Below are 14,898 nucleotides of genomic sequence, written 5' to 3' on the forward strand. Positions count from 1 at the left end.
TGATATGCCACACCCGTCAGGTGGACGGATTATCTTGGCAAAGGAGAAATGTTAACAGCGATGTAAATACATTTGTGCACAAAATTTGAAAGAAATAATCATTTTGATCTTTTATTTCAGCTCATGAAAAATGGGACCAAAACTTTACATGTTGCATTTATATTTTTGTTCAGTGTAGTATTCCCATTTCAACTTTGTTGTGCTTTTAAATGCTTGAAAGCGCAGTAATAACACATTTAGATGACAACTAAACCACAAATCGGACATTGTTTTTCCATTGAAATTTGGTTGTGTTTTAGAGGATTAAGATCATAGTGATAGCACATTGGGAATTCAAAAAACTGTATTTTTGAGTGGGTGATTAAAGGTTGAAATCTCATTCATCAATGTCAACCAAATATTACCCAAATTTCCACATTGAAATTATGTGGTGTGCCCAGTGGGCATAGCCTACACAAACACATACAGTACACATACAGACAAGGAATCAACATTTTGAATGAGAGAAGATCAGCTTTATACCAGCATATTCAAAACCCATGTAGTACTTCTATTTCTATGTATTTACAAAACATAAGATTTTAAAAAAGAAGAAAGAAAATGAACACATCACAAATGGAAACAAACATAACCAAAATTTGGAATAAAAAATGTGTAACGTTCAAATTTACAAATGCATCTTTCAGTATTTACATTTGTGACTTTGAACTGACATGAAAACAAAAGGCTCTGTACTGGTGTCCTCTAGTTCATCATCCCTCTCTCTTTCTCTCTTTCTGTCCATTTGTAAGATAATATACATAAAACATAGAGGAGATAGATTTGTGAGCTTTACAGGTATACATATGGGAGGGAGTAGTAAAATCCACCTCTAAATAATATCGTAATAATCTAACATGGACTAAGGATTAGGTTTAAAACAATACGAAATACACCTACTGTATTTCACCTCCACACAAACTCTCCAAAATACATTAAGATCACAGTTTGTCCGGATGACAATAATAAATTAGCAGAATGATTTAACTCCGTGTTTTTTAAAGGCCCAGTGCAGTCAAACTAGATTTTTATTTTTGACCATTTAAATTGTTAAATATTAAAGTAAGGTACTTAATTGTTTCCCAGAAATGATTTCATATTGAGATAAAAACGACTGCATTGGACCTTTAAGAATACCTTCACACAAACCCTCTACAACCATTGCTGCAGTTTTTGTCTTCCTTTTTTCATTCAATCAAAATATTTGTTGATATTTGTAAAGCGCTTTTCATTATACAGAATAATCTCAAAGTGCACAAAATAAAAAAATAAAAATTGACAACTAGACAGGGCAACTGACATAATTAACCCAGATAACGCTACAAGGACACCAAGGAACACAGCTATCAACAGAAAGCCTTCCTACAGAGAAAGATCTTTAGGCCCCTTTTAAAGGAGCCCAGAGTCTGTGGTGCCTTCAGGTGGTCATGGAGAGCATTCCAGAGGCTCGGGACGGTCGAGCTGAAAGCCTGATCCCCATGGAGCGGAGCTTGGTCCTGGGGGCGTGGAGGAGCAGGCTATCGCTTGACCTGCGGGTGGGGTTATGGAGGGAGAGCAGTTATTTGAGATAAGCAGGAGGGTTTTGAATTCAAACCGGAATGAGATGGGGAGCCAGTGCAGAGATGCCAGGATGGGGGTGATGGGATGGTGTTTCCGCACTCTCATCAGGATCATGGCAGCGTTGTTCTGGGTATATTGGAGCTTCGGGAGACTCCTGCCAGGGATCCCTACGAAGTGTGTTGCAGTAGTCAAGCCTTGAGGAGATAAAGGCATGGATTAGCTTCTCTGCGTTAGTCTGAGTGAGGGTGGGGCGGAGTTTGGCAATGTTCTTAAGGTGATAGAATGACGCTTGGCTTTACAAAGTTGTTTGATCTGGCTGTCAAAGGTCTGGGAGGAATCAAGCTTTACACCCAGATTACAAATTAAGGGGGAGAGAGGGATGTTCTGTCCTGCAAGGTCAGGTGTGTTTTTGGTGAGTGTTGGACCTGGTGGGGGGTGCCAACAAGTAGAGCCTCGGTTTTGCTGCTGTTCACTTGAAGGAAGTTTTGCTTTATCCATGCCCTTATCTCCTCAAGGCAGGCGTTTAAAAACAAAATCTACAGTTTTGCATTAATTGAATAATCATAACAGATTGCATCATTTTGAAAAGGCAGAAAACCAACCACTTGAATTCTCTCTGTTCTCTCCATGTCAGATGTGTAATCGTTAGATTGGTGAATCTCTGTTTTGTAGGTGTTGATGTTCCTGGTCAAGACATACAAGAATGATATCTGCATTTATGTCTCATATCTAATTCACAATTGTCTCTCTCTCTGTGCAGTCAACATAGCACATCAAATCCAAGTGTATGGAGCTGAAAATAAAATAAGAGCTCTTGGTGAATGTTCACTGTGGGACCAAGATCTGAAATCACTGAAGCTGTCGCCCAGTTCCAGTCCCACAGGCTTTATCCCAGGTTGTTGTGTATCCAATGAGAATGAAGCTGACATCTCAATATAATTCATCCAAATCATAGACTGTGGTTTCCATCATGTCCATCAAATCTCAAGACATAACAACTGCAGGTGGGGAGACAGGCCAGAAAGCTATCCTCTCGAATTTCTTTACACTTGAGGGTTTTCAGTTTCTTTTCCACAAGATGGTGGAGCATGGTACATATTTCTGTGTTAACAGACTTAGCACAACTGAGAGTGTGCAGTGACATACATTTATAAATATTCAGAGATGTTTTATTTCAGTTCCTTTATACAGTCTCTGATGGTAGGTGTTGATGAACAAAGCAGGTCACAAATGTAAAATGGGGAGGAAACAGAAAAGAAGAAGAGGCCAAACACAGATAGAGAGAGGCCAAGGGGAGAACGAGGCCTGGGTCCACTGTCCTGGTAGAGATATCACAGAGAGGAAGAGCCACTGAGCTTAGATGACATCACGTCCTGTCTCTGTGTGTTCCACCAATCCACACCACTAACTGACCAGCTGGCGGAGCCTTCACACACTCATAGTCATGTTTGGAGAATACTGCAGAGAGAAACAGAGAGAGAGACACAGAGGGGTTTATGGAAATATTATCAATACATCATTTTGTGGGTTCTTATGTTTGTCATATTTCACACATGTGAAATGTAATATGCATTTTTGAATTGGAAATGTTTTTTTTTGCATATCCCAACTCTCCCTGAGTGCCCCTGAACAAGGCAGTTAAGCCACTGTTCCTAGGTCGTCATTGTAAATAAGAATTTGTTCTTAACTGACTTGCCTAGTTAAATAAAGGTTAAATAAAAAACATTTAAAAAAATGTAGGGTTAAGTGCCTTGCTCAAGGGCACATTTCTCACTTTATTGGCGCTGGGATTTGAACAAACAACCTTTCGGTTAATGGTCTAAGCGCTAGGCTAACTTCCGACAAAAGCACATCAATACCCCTATGAAGCCAAATGTATCGACTTCACTTCCACGGTTTGTAAAGTTCAGACAACTGCTTGATGATTGCCCATTGGACCAGGTGTGAATGCTCTCGGGGCCTAACCTACCCAACCATTTTAAATAAAATGGGAGATCCTGTTGATGGCCCATCAGCAGGTAGTTAAATATGCTCAGCTGAGAGTCGGTGAGAGGGTTGTGCCTGCATGACTAGTATGTATGATCTTTTACATATTAGTGTAGGTTAACAGCAAGGATAAACCGATATCACAAGATGCCTTGCTCATATCGATATCAAAGGATAACGATATCATACCGAATGATCGATATTGGTGCCCGCCACCAGTGAGAACAAATAGATCACACACACTGAAATGCCCCTACACATACCTGAGGTGGTTGGTATGTATTGGAGAATTTCAGTGTTTATGCTGTTATTATTATCTATTATCAACACTATACACTAACAATATATAATTAGTAGTGATGGGTTGTGACTGAAAATATGAAATATCCTTATTCATGTCACTGAGGGAGAGAGAGAGGAATGTAGAACGTTTACATTCTGTCAGAATGTTATTGTTAGACATCGGGGATCCTATGAGGAGGAGTGAAGAGATGAAGTGAGGAAGAACAGATATCACTAAAGTTCTGCCTAGCAATAAAGATGTCATGTTTAGAGGGAAGGAGGATACTTCCTAGGGAGTTTTTCCTAGCCACCGTGCTTCTACACCTGCATTGCTTGCTATTTGGGGTTTTAGGCTGGGTTTCTGTACAGCACTTTGAGATATCAGCTGATGTAAGAAGGGCTTTATAAATACATTTGATTTGATTCACCCAAATTGGGGTCTATATACTTGTGCTAGTGGAAACATGTCTTTGTCCGTTCAGCTGTCCGACCCTTTGGGTGAATAAACTTGGTTGGAGCTTTTATAGTTGTCCGTCAGTTTTTACCCTGTTATTTAGAACCTAACAGTAGGCTTTAGTGAAAGTTGGTAAAAGATTTGAATCTTTAGGCCTACTGCTAGAAAATGTACCAATAGTCCTAATTTAATGTGTCTATGGCACTTTGAATAACCTAACAGTTAATCAGTCAGAGTTATACTGTACAAAACAGTCTTCTACGTACAGATATTCTACCAATAACACGTGTCAGTGAGGTTGTGGGTATGAACTCACGCTCTCGTTCTGAAATGGGTTGAGGAAGTTGCCACCCATCTCTCCATCCTCTCTGGGGGTCCCCGGCTGGTTACTCAGACTCAGGTTACCAGGTGAGTTCTAATCAGGACCAACCATAAAACACAGAAATATCATCTATCAAATATCTATACATACTATACTATACCATACTATACTATACTATACTATACTATACCATACTATACTATACTATACTATACTATACCATACTATACCATACTATACTATACTATACTATACTATACCATACTATACCATACTATACTATACTATACTATACTATACTATACTATACTATACAGAGCAGATGAACCATTAACAGTAGTACCAATATTTCAACCACATACAAATACAAGCTAATCACTACAATGTGTTGTGAAACACTTAATTCTGTCTGAGAATTGATTGACAGATATGAGCGACGCTGGTGACTGGTTTGGGTTGGAGTCTTCTCTTACCTTGGGGAGGCTGTCCATGTCTCCAGACCCTGGGTGTTTGATAGAGAGCAGGTGACATTTGTTTGAAGGACATTACTACTATACAGTCCAGGAAACATAAATTTGCTCTTCACAAGACTAGTGTAGTGAGTTAAGAACAAGCTCAAAGCGTACGTGCGTGTGTATGTTTGTAAGTGTTACCTAGCGACCCGTTCATGTGATGTGGCTCCATTCCTGCCATCCCTCCCATTGGACCGTCTGCACCTGGACCCATTGGGAACTGAGGAACAAACATAAGCACACAGTTATACACAGTTCAATACACACACAGAAACATGCATGCATGCCACACACACACACACAGATAATAATGAATGAGTTGTCTTACATTTGGTCTGTTTCCACCAGGAGGGACTGTGTTGATCAGGGTGTACATGTTGTCACCAGAGTTAGTTGAGTCTGACAGGAAACAATGGGAAACAGACCCATTGGTGCAATAATAACCGCTCAAAAAACATAAGAACTAATACATACAGTTTACTACACAAACACACATTAGTCAACTTCAGGTTAAGTAATCACTAGAAAAGCTACTTTATTGAGGAAAAATGTACTTACTATGACTGTGATATGTGATTGTCCCACCTTAAGATTAATGCACTAACTTTAAGTCGCTCTGGATAAGAGCATCTGCTAAATGACTCAAATGTAGAAACTTAAACATACTACTGGCCAAATTGGCAACTGACTTCGGGTAAAGCATTACACCACACCTTAGGCCAGATATAAATAGCTAAATAGTTTCAGACCAAATGGCTTAAGTCCGTTTGTAACATTGTGAATGTATCCCTGTCCTTGTAACCCCACACACACATCCATTGTGCCCCACTCAGGTCTAAGCCTCGGGACGTCAGGTACCATAAGCCTACGCATGGCAAAGATTCAATTACAAGAAGATCCAATGATGCCTTAGGTTAGTAAATATGACTTAGTTCTGTCTAAATCGTAGATATCAACAGGACATCAATTTCGTTCCCCTTACACTGTCCTCCCGGTCAGCAACTCACAAGACTCAAACACCCACACCCACACACACTACCTGCTGGGCTGGGCATTATTGGAGTACCAGGTGGCCCTCCTCCTCCTGGCGGACCCTAAAATGAGAGTTGATAATGGGGAGAAGAATGCCTCTGATACATCAAAGCTACAGCACACCAACAATACAATGCTCTTAATAGCTATAAACACAATACTCCCTATACTGCCCTGTAACTAACAGGCAAATACACACAACCAACTTCTAGTCACATACCACATAACTCCCTGGAGACGCAGAGGAGTATGGGATCTATAGACAGAGAGGAGGTTGGAGGGAGAGAGAGAAGAAAATGTATCTTTATTTAAACCCTCTCTGCGATAAATGTATGACCATTTATTGTAATTGTGGTTTATTTAAGTATCTGTCTTGGTGGTTGTGTTGTAGTGTTTTTCTGTACTCACCGAGTTGGCGTTTGGAGGATTTGGCCAAGGTCTACCCGCACCAGGGCCCCTAGAATACACACCCACACACACAAATACTTTAGTTTTTGAACACGTCATAAGCCATGGCAAAAATGTTTAGAATGACAAGAAAATAGCTGTTAAACTGCAACATTTTCTCTCATCCTCATGGCAAAATGTGTAGAATAGCAGGATATCAGCTATAAAACTGCATATTTCTCTCTCCTCCCCATGGCAATACAGTGCCTTCAGAATGTATTCCCACACTTAGACTATTGCCACATTTTGTTGAGTTACTGCCTGAATTTAAAATGTCTTAAATTGAGATTTTGTGTCACTGGCCTACACACAATACCCCATAATGTCAAAGTGGAATTATGTTATGAAAAGCTGAAATGTCTTGAGCCACTAAGTAGTCAACACCTTTGTTATGGCAAGTCTAAATAAGTTCAGGAGTAAACGTGCTTAACAAGTCACATAATAAGATGCATGGACTCACTCTGTGTGAAATAATAGTGTTTAACAATTTTTTTAATGACTACCTCATATCTGTACCCCGCACATACAATTATCTGTAAGGTCCCTTAGTCGAGCAGTGAATTTCAACCACAAAGACCAGGGAGGTTTTCCAATGCCTCGCAAAGAAGGGCACCTATTGGTAGATGTGTAAAAAAAAAAAGCAGCAGACATTGAATATCCCCTTGAGCATGGTGAAGTTAATAATTACACTTTGGATGGTGTATCAATACACCCAGTCACTACAAAAATACAGTCGTCTTTCCTAACTCAGTTGCCGGAGAGGAAGGAAACTGCTCAGGGATTTCACCATGACGAAATTGGTGACTTTAAAACAGGTACAGTGTTTAATGGCCGTGATCGGAGAAAACTGAGGATGAATCAACAACATTATAGTTACTCCACAATACTAACCTAAATGACAGAGTGAAAAGAAGGAAGCCTGTACAGAATACAAATATTCCAAAACATGCATCCTGTTTTCAATAACGCACTAAAGTAAAACTCGCCAGAAAATTGCAGAAGAAATTAGCTTTATGTCCTGAATACAAAGCCTTATGTTTGGGGCAAATCCAACACATCACTGAGTACCATTTCATATTTTCAAACATGGTGGTGGATGCATCATGTTATGGGTATGCTCGTCATCGACTAGGGAGCTTTTCAGGATAAAAATACATTAAATAGAGCTAAGCACAGGGAAAATCCTAAATGAAAACCTGGTTCAGTCTGCTTTCTAACAGACACTAGGAGGCAAATTAACCTTTCAGCAGGACAATAAACTAAAACACAAGGCCAAATAAAGTGAGTGTACAAAACATTAAGAACACCTGCTCTTTCCATGACATAGACTGACCAGGTGAATCCAGATGAAAGCTATGATCCCTTATCGATGTCACTTGTTAAATCCACTTTAATCAGTGTAGATGAAGAAACAGGTTAAAGAAGGAATTTTAAGCGTTGAGGCAATTGAGACATGGATTGTGCATGCGTGCCATTCAGAGGGTAAATGGGCAAGACAAAATATTGAAGTGCCTTTGAATGGAAAGGAAAGGGAAAGGGGGATACGTAGTCAGTTGTACAACTGAATGCATTCAACTGAAATGTGTCTTCTGCATTTAACCCAACACCTCTGAATGGGGTATGGTAAAAAGTGCCAGGCGCACCGGTTTGTGTCAAGAACTGCAACGTTGCTGGGTTTTTCACGCTCAACAGTTTCCTGTGTGTATCAACAATGGTCCACCACCCAAAGGACATTCAGTCAACTTGACTCAACTGTGGGAAGCATTGGAGTGATCATGGGCTCAACATGGACTCAATATTAGAAAGGTGTTCTTAATGTTTTGTACTCTCAGTGTATACATGAGTTGCTTACCAAAATGACATTGAATGTTCATGAGTGGCCTAGTTACAGTTTTGACTTAAATCTGCTTGAAAAGCTGAGGCAAGACTTGAAAATGGCTGTGTAGCAATGATCAACAACCAACTTGACAGACCTTGAAATAATAATTTTAAAATATTGTACAATCCAGGTGTGCAAAGCTCTTAGAGACTTACCCAGAAAGACTCACAGCTGTAATCGCTGCCAAAGGTGATTCTAACATGAATTGACTCAGGGGTGTAAATACTTAGGTAAATTAGATATTTCTGTATTTCATTTTCAATACATTTGCAAACATTTCTAAAAATGTTTTCACTTTGTCATTATGGGGTATTGTGTATAGATGGGTTGAGAGATATTTTGAATTCGGGCTGTAACAACAAAATGTGGAATAAGTCAAGGGGTATGAACACTTTCTGAAAGCACTGTATGTGTAGTATTGCAGGAACATTTTCTCTCAGCCTCATGGAAAAAGGTGTTGAATAGCATGAGATTAGCTATAATACTCGCAAAACTGCGGTATGCCACTGCTATGTGTGTGTGTCTGCACGTCCACGTGTGTGTTTATGTTTGAAGTGTGTGTATGTATTGTATGTTTGTACTGTATTTGAACCCAGGTGTGGTGCATGCGTGTGTGTGTTGATGACAGAGTGCTCACATGTTCATGCCAGGCATCCCAGGGCCAACCAGTGCATTGAGAGGTGGTCTCATCCCTCCACCGTAGTTCTGGAAGAGAGAATCCCACGGCCAAATGTCAAATTACCGTAATGTAATGTACACATACATCAAACAGGTTTCCACAGGTGGTATACCATAGTATACTACCACACATGTACATACTGTATATAAACACATATATACAAATATATTCACCCACCTACAAACAAACTCAAATGTGACAGAAGGAGTTTAATGTTATGCATACTGTACCTGGAGATTTCATTCAATCACATACCTGTGGCCCAAGAGAGACCATCCCTCTGGGGGGAGTCATTCGCTGCATGGGCCCCCCCATATTTGGATGCCCTGAAAGAATAGAGAGCCATCAGCCTTCAGCCTGTGTGTGTGTGTTTGTGTGTGTGTAAGAGTCTGTGGTGTGTATGTGTGAGACCCACCTTGTTGTCTCGTGGGGTCCATTCCGCTGGGTAGCATAGGCTGGTTACCAGGGACCCCCATTGCCTGTGCCAAAATGATCATCATCATCATGATCATCACAGAATATCACACATCATCACTAACATATACTAAATATGAGGAGCTATACACACAATCATGCCAAAACACAGTCAAAGAGGGTAAGAAAAGACAAGATAATGTGGTCAAGTAAGGTATAAAGAAAAACACCCTCTTGACTGTAAGACAAGACAACATAACGTGGTCAAGTAAGGTATAAAGAGAAGCAGATATAAGTGAAATAAAAAGGACAGGATATAAAGAAGTCTTATAGACAGATGTACAATGGAACATTAGAATACATTTCCAATTGCAACCTGAGGAGGGCATCAGTGATCTTACCTGATTGGGTATTCTGAGAGGAGGTCTGGGCCCACCAGGGTAACGAGGCGACATGAACGACTGTGAAGGTACACACACACACACACACACACACACACACACACACACACACACACACACACACACACACACACACACACACACACACACACACACACACACACACACACACACACACACACAGAAGGAGAGAGTTGGGATAGAGGAAGGTAGAGTTAGGGAGAGAGATAGACTGTTGGAAAAATATAAAGTATATGATGATGAATACTAGCGATGTTAGTATGACAGTCAGTCATCATGACCAGGCACCTGCACAGACAGGACCCTAGGCGTACTGGAGCATCTGTCCTTTTGCCCGTCTATGAAAAAAGTGCCCTTTTGTACGGATTACTTTTTATTTTTAGTCTCTTTCTCTATTGTAACTTTAGATGTAACAACTTGCCCATCAAACTAGAACATTTCTCATAATGTTCTAATGAATCTTTAAAAAAGACCCTCCTCCGCCCGATCTGCCCCTGCAAGTGCAGAGGTGCCCATAAACTGCTGCGCTCATCCTGCATGCACAAGCTACCTACTGGCGGTTACTTTGGAGTTGCTAGCATGTGTTGTTTCACGGTCAGGGACAGGGAAGAGGACACCTGCAGTTTGACTGTTTGTCAGCAGCAGAACAAATTCAAATCAGGTAAACACTAGTTTGCTTGTTTTAACAGATTAGCCTTGCTAACTAGCTGATTCATAACCTACAATCTAGATGATCAGCTGATATAGCCCACCCCAGTAGTGCTTCTAGCAAAGACAGGCAACTTTTAACTAACTCCCTTTCATCTCTGTCCAAAGCTCTGTGCACGGCCCTGGTCACTTCCACAACTTCCATGACTAACTACATTTATATGTTTCAAACTATCAGTGTGTTTCCTGTAGGACTAAAATGTGTGAACTGTGTGTGAAATATAATTTTCCTATTGTGTGTGTCTGCTATCCAATGTCCACACCACACACAATAAACAGTCGCATAAATGTTGGGTTCAATTCAAACTAACCCAAATCCAGCCAATGATGTGAGCTACAGGTAGCAGTACCATAACCTACCTCTAGGGAGCAGTACCATAACACACCTCTAGGGAGCAGTAACATAACACACCTCTAGGGAGCAGTACCATAACACACCTCTAGGGAGCAGTACCATAACACACCCCTAGGGAGCAGTGCCATAACACACCTCTAGGGAGCAGTACCATAACACACCTCTAGGGAGCAGTACCAAAACACACCTCTAGGGAGCAGTACCATAACACACCTCTAGAGAGCAGTACCATAACACACCTCTAGGGAGCAGTACCATAACACACCTCTAGGGAGCAGTACCATAACACACCCCTAGAGAGCAGTACCATAACACACCTCTAGGGAGCAGTACCATAACACATCTCTAGAGAGCAGTACCATAACACACCCCTAGAGAGCAGTACCATAACACACCCGTAGAGAGCAGTACCATAACACACCTCTAGGGAGCAGTACCATAACACACCCCTAGAGAGCAGTACCATAACACACCTCTAGAGAGCAGTACCATAACACACCTCTAGAGAGCAGTACCATAACACACCTCTAGGGGAGCAGTACCATAACACACCCCTAGAGAGCAGTACCATAACACAACCCTAGAGAGCAGTACCATAACACACCCCTAGAGAGCAGTACCATAACACACCTCTAGAGAGCAGTACCATAACACACCTCTAGGGAGCAGTACCATAACACACCTCTAGGGAGCAGTACCATAACACACCCCTAGGGAGCAGTACCATAACACACCTCTAGGGAGCAGTACCATAAAACACCTCTAGGGGAGCAGTACCATAACACACCCCTAGGGAGCAGTACCATAACACACCCCTAGAGAGCAGTACCATAACACACCTCTAGAGAGCAGTACCATAACACACCCCTAGGGAGCAGTACCATAACACACCTCTAGGGAGCAGTACCATAACACACCTCTAGGGAGCAGTACCATAACACACCTCTAGGGAGCAGTACCATAACACACCCCTAGGGAGCAGTACCATAACACACCCCTAGAGAGCAGTACCATAACACACCTCTAGGGAGCAGTACCATAACACACCTCTAGAGAGCAGTACCATAACACACCTCTAGAGAGCAGTACCATAACACACCTCTAGGGGAGCAGTACCATAACACACCCCTAGAGAGCAGTACCATAACACACCCCTAGAGAGCAGTACCATAACACACCTCTAGAGAGCAGTACCATAACACACCTTTAGGGAGCAGTACCATAACACACCTCTAGGGAGCAGTACCATAACACACCCCTAGGGAGCAGTACCATAACACACCTCTAGGGAGCAGTACCATAACACACCCCTAGAGAGCAGTACCATAACACATCTCTAGAGAGCAGTACCATAACACATCCGTCGAGAGCAGTACCATAACACACCCCTAGAGAGCAGTACCATAACACACCCCTAGAGAGCAGTACCATAACACATCTCTAGAGAGCAGTACCATAACACACCCGTAGAGAGCAGTACCATAACACACCCCTAGAGAGCAGTACCATAACACACCTCTAGGGAGCAGTACCATAACATACCTCTAGGGAGCAGTACCATAACACACCCCTAGGGAGCAGTACCATAACACACCTCTAGGGAGCAGTACCATAACACACCTCTAGGGAGCAGTACCATAACACACCTCTAGAGAGCAGTACCATAACACATCTCTAGAGAGCAGTACCATAACACATCCCTAGAGAGCAGTACCATAACACACCTCTAGAGAGCAGTACCATAACACACCTCTAGGGAGCAGTACCATAACACACCTCTAGAGAGCAGTACCATAACACACCCCTAGAGAGCAGTACCATAACATACCTCTAGGGAGCAGTACCATAACACACCTCTAGGGAGCAGTACCATAACACACCTCTAGAGAGCAGTACCATAACACACCCCTAGAGAGCAGTACCATAACACACCTCTAGGGAGCAGTACCATAACACACCTCTAGGGAGCAGTACCATAACACACCTCTAGAGAGCAGTACCATAACACACCCGTAGAGAGCAGTACCATAACACACCTCTAGAGAGCAGTACCATAACACACCCCTCGCGAGCAGTATCATAACACACCCGTAGAGAGCAGTACCATAACACACCTGTAGGGAGCAGTACCATAACATACCTCTAGGGAGCAGTACCATAACACACCTCTAGGGAGCAGTACCATAACACACCTCTAGGGAGCAGTACCAAAACACACCTCTAGGGAGCAGTACCATAACACACCTCTAGAGAGCAGTACCATAACACACCTCTAGGGAGCAGTACCATAACACACCTCTAGGGAGCAGTACCATAACACACCCCTAGAGAGCAGTACCATAACACACCTCTAGGGAGCAGTACCATAACACATCTCTAGAGAGCAGTACCATAACACACCCCTAGAGAGCAGTACCATAACACACCTCTAGGGAGCAGTACCATAACACACCCCTAGAGAGCAGTACCATAACACACCTCTAGAGAGCAGTACCATAACACACCTCTAGAGAGCAGTACCATAACACACCTCTAGGGGAGCAGTACCATAACACACCCCTAGAGAGCAGTACCATAACACACCCCTAGAGAGCAGTACCATAACACACCCCTAGAGAGCAGTACCATAACACACCTCTAGAGAGCAGTACCATAACACACCTCTAGGGAGCAGTACCATAACACACCTCTAGGGAGCAGTACCATAACAAACCCCTAGGGAGCAGTACCATAACACACCTCTAGGGAGCAGTACCATAAAACACCTCTAGGGGAGCAGTACCATAACACACCCCTAGGGAGCAGTACCATAACACACCCCTAGAGAGCAGTACCATAACACACCTCTAGAGAGCAGTACCATAACACACCCCTAGGGAGCAGTACCATAACACACCTCTAGGGAGCAGTACCATAACACACCTCTAGGGAGCAGTACCATAACACACCTCTAGGGAGCAGTACCATAACACACCCCTAGGGAGCAGTACCATAACACACCCCTAGAGAGCAGTACCATAACACACCTCTAGGGAGCAGTACCATAACACACCTCTAGAGAGCAGTACCATAACACACCTCTAGAGAGCAGTACCATAACACACCTCTAGGGGAGCAGTACCATAACACACCCCTAGAGAGCAGTACCATAACACACCCCTAGAGAGCAGTACCATAACACACCTCTAGAGAGCAGTACCATAACACACCTTTAGGGAGCAGTACCATAACACACCTCTAGGGAGCAGTACCATAACACACCCCTAGGGAGCAGTACCATAACACACCTCTAGGGAGCAGTACCATAACACACCCCTAGAGAGCAGTACCATAACACATCTCTAGAGAGCAGTACCATAACACATCCGTCGAGAGCAGTACCATAACACACCCCTAGAGAGCAGTACCATAACACACCCCTAGAGAGCAGTACCATAACACATCTCTAGAGAGCAGTACCATAACACACCCGTAGAGAGCAGTACCATAACACACCCCTAGAGAGCAGTACCATAACACACCTCTAGGGAGCAGTACCATAACACACCTCTAGAGAGCAGTACCATAACACACCCCTAGAGAGCAGTACCATAACACATCTCTAGAGAGCAGTACCATAACACATCCCTAGAGAGCAGTACGATAACACACCTCTAGAGAGCAGTACCATAACACACCTCTAGGGAGCAGTACCATAACACACCTCTAGAGAGCAGTACCATAACACACCCCTAGAGAGCAGTACCATAACATACCTCTAGGGAGCAGTACCATAACACACCTCTAGGGAGCAGTACCATAACACAC

At 42.6% G+C, this 14,898-nt stretch overlaps 1 protein-coding gene across 1 annotated transcript in view; it reads right to left on the minus strand.

Annotated features, from left to right (window-relative positions):
* Positions 1 to 493: 493 nt before the first annotated feature.
* LOC115200279 (single-stranded DNA-binding protein 2) overlaps positions 494 to 14,898 on the minus strand; it is a 116,351-nt gene continuing 101,946 nt past the window's right edge. Inside the window, exons 6-17 of the mRNA XM_029763217.1 lie at positions 10,008 to 10,067; positions 9,608 to 9,671; positions 9,448 to 9,518; positions 9,151 to 9,218; positions 6,596 to 6,644; positions 6,408 to 6,443; positions 6,195 to 6,249; positions 5,484 to 5,554; positions 5,297 to 5,375; positions 5,117 to 5,145; positions 4,638 to 4,736; positions 494 to 3,057 (exon numbers count right to left, since the gene is read on the minus strand). Of these exons, the coding sequence (XP_029619077.1) occupies positions 3,028 to 3,057; positions 4,638 to 4,736; positions 5,117 to 5,145; positions 5,297 to 5,375; positions 5,484 to 5,554; positions 6,195 to 6,249; positions 6,408 to 6,443; positions 6,596 to 6,644; positions 9,151 to 9,218; positions 9,448 to 9,518; positions 9,608 to 9,671; positions 10,008 to 10,067 (711 nt within the window). The 3' untranslated portion in view covers positions 494 to 3,027. The remainder of the gene's footprint in view (positions 3,058 to 4,637; positions 4,737 to 5,116; positions 5,146 to 5,296; positions 5,376 to 5,483; positions 5,555 to 6,194; positions 6,250 to 6,407; positions 6,444 to 6,595; positions 6,645 to 9,150; positions 9,219 to 9,447; positions 9,519 to 9,607; positions 9,672 to 10,007; positions 10,068 to 14,898) is intronic.

This window comes from Salmo trutta, chromosome 9 (assembly GCF_901001165.1).
Source record: "Salmo trutta chromosome 9, fSalTru1.1, whole genome shotgun sequence".
Classification (NCBI taxonomy): domain Eukaryota; kingdom Metazoa; phylum Chordata; class Actinopteri; order Salmoniformes; family Salmonidae; genus Salmo; species Salmo trutta.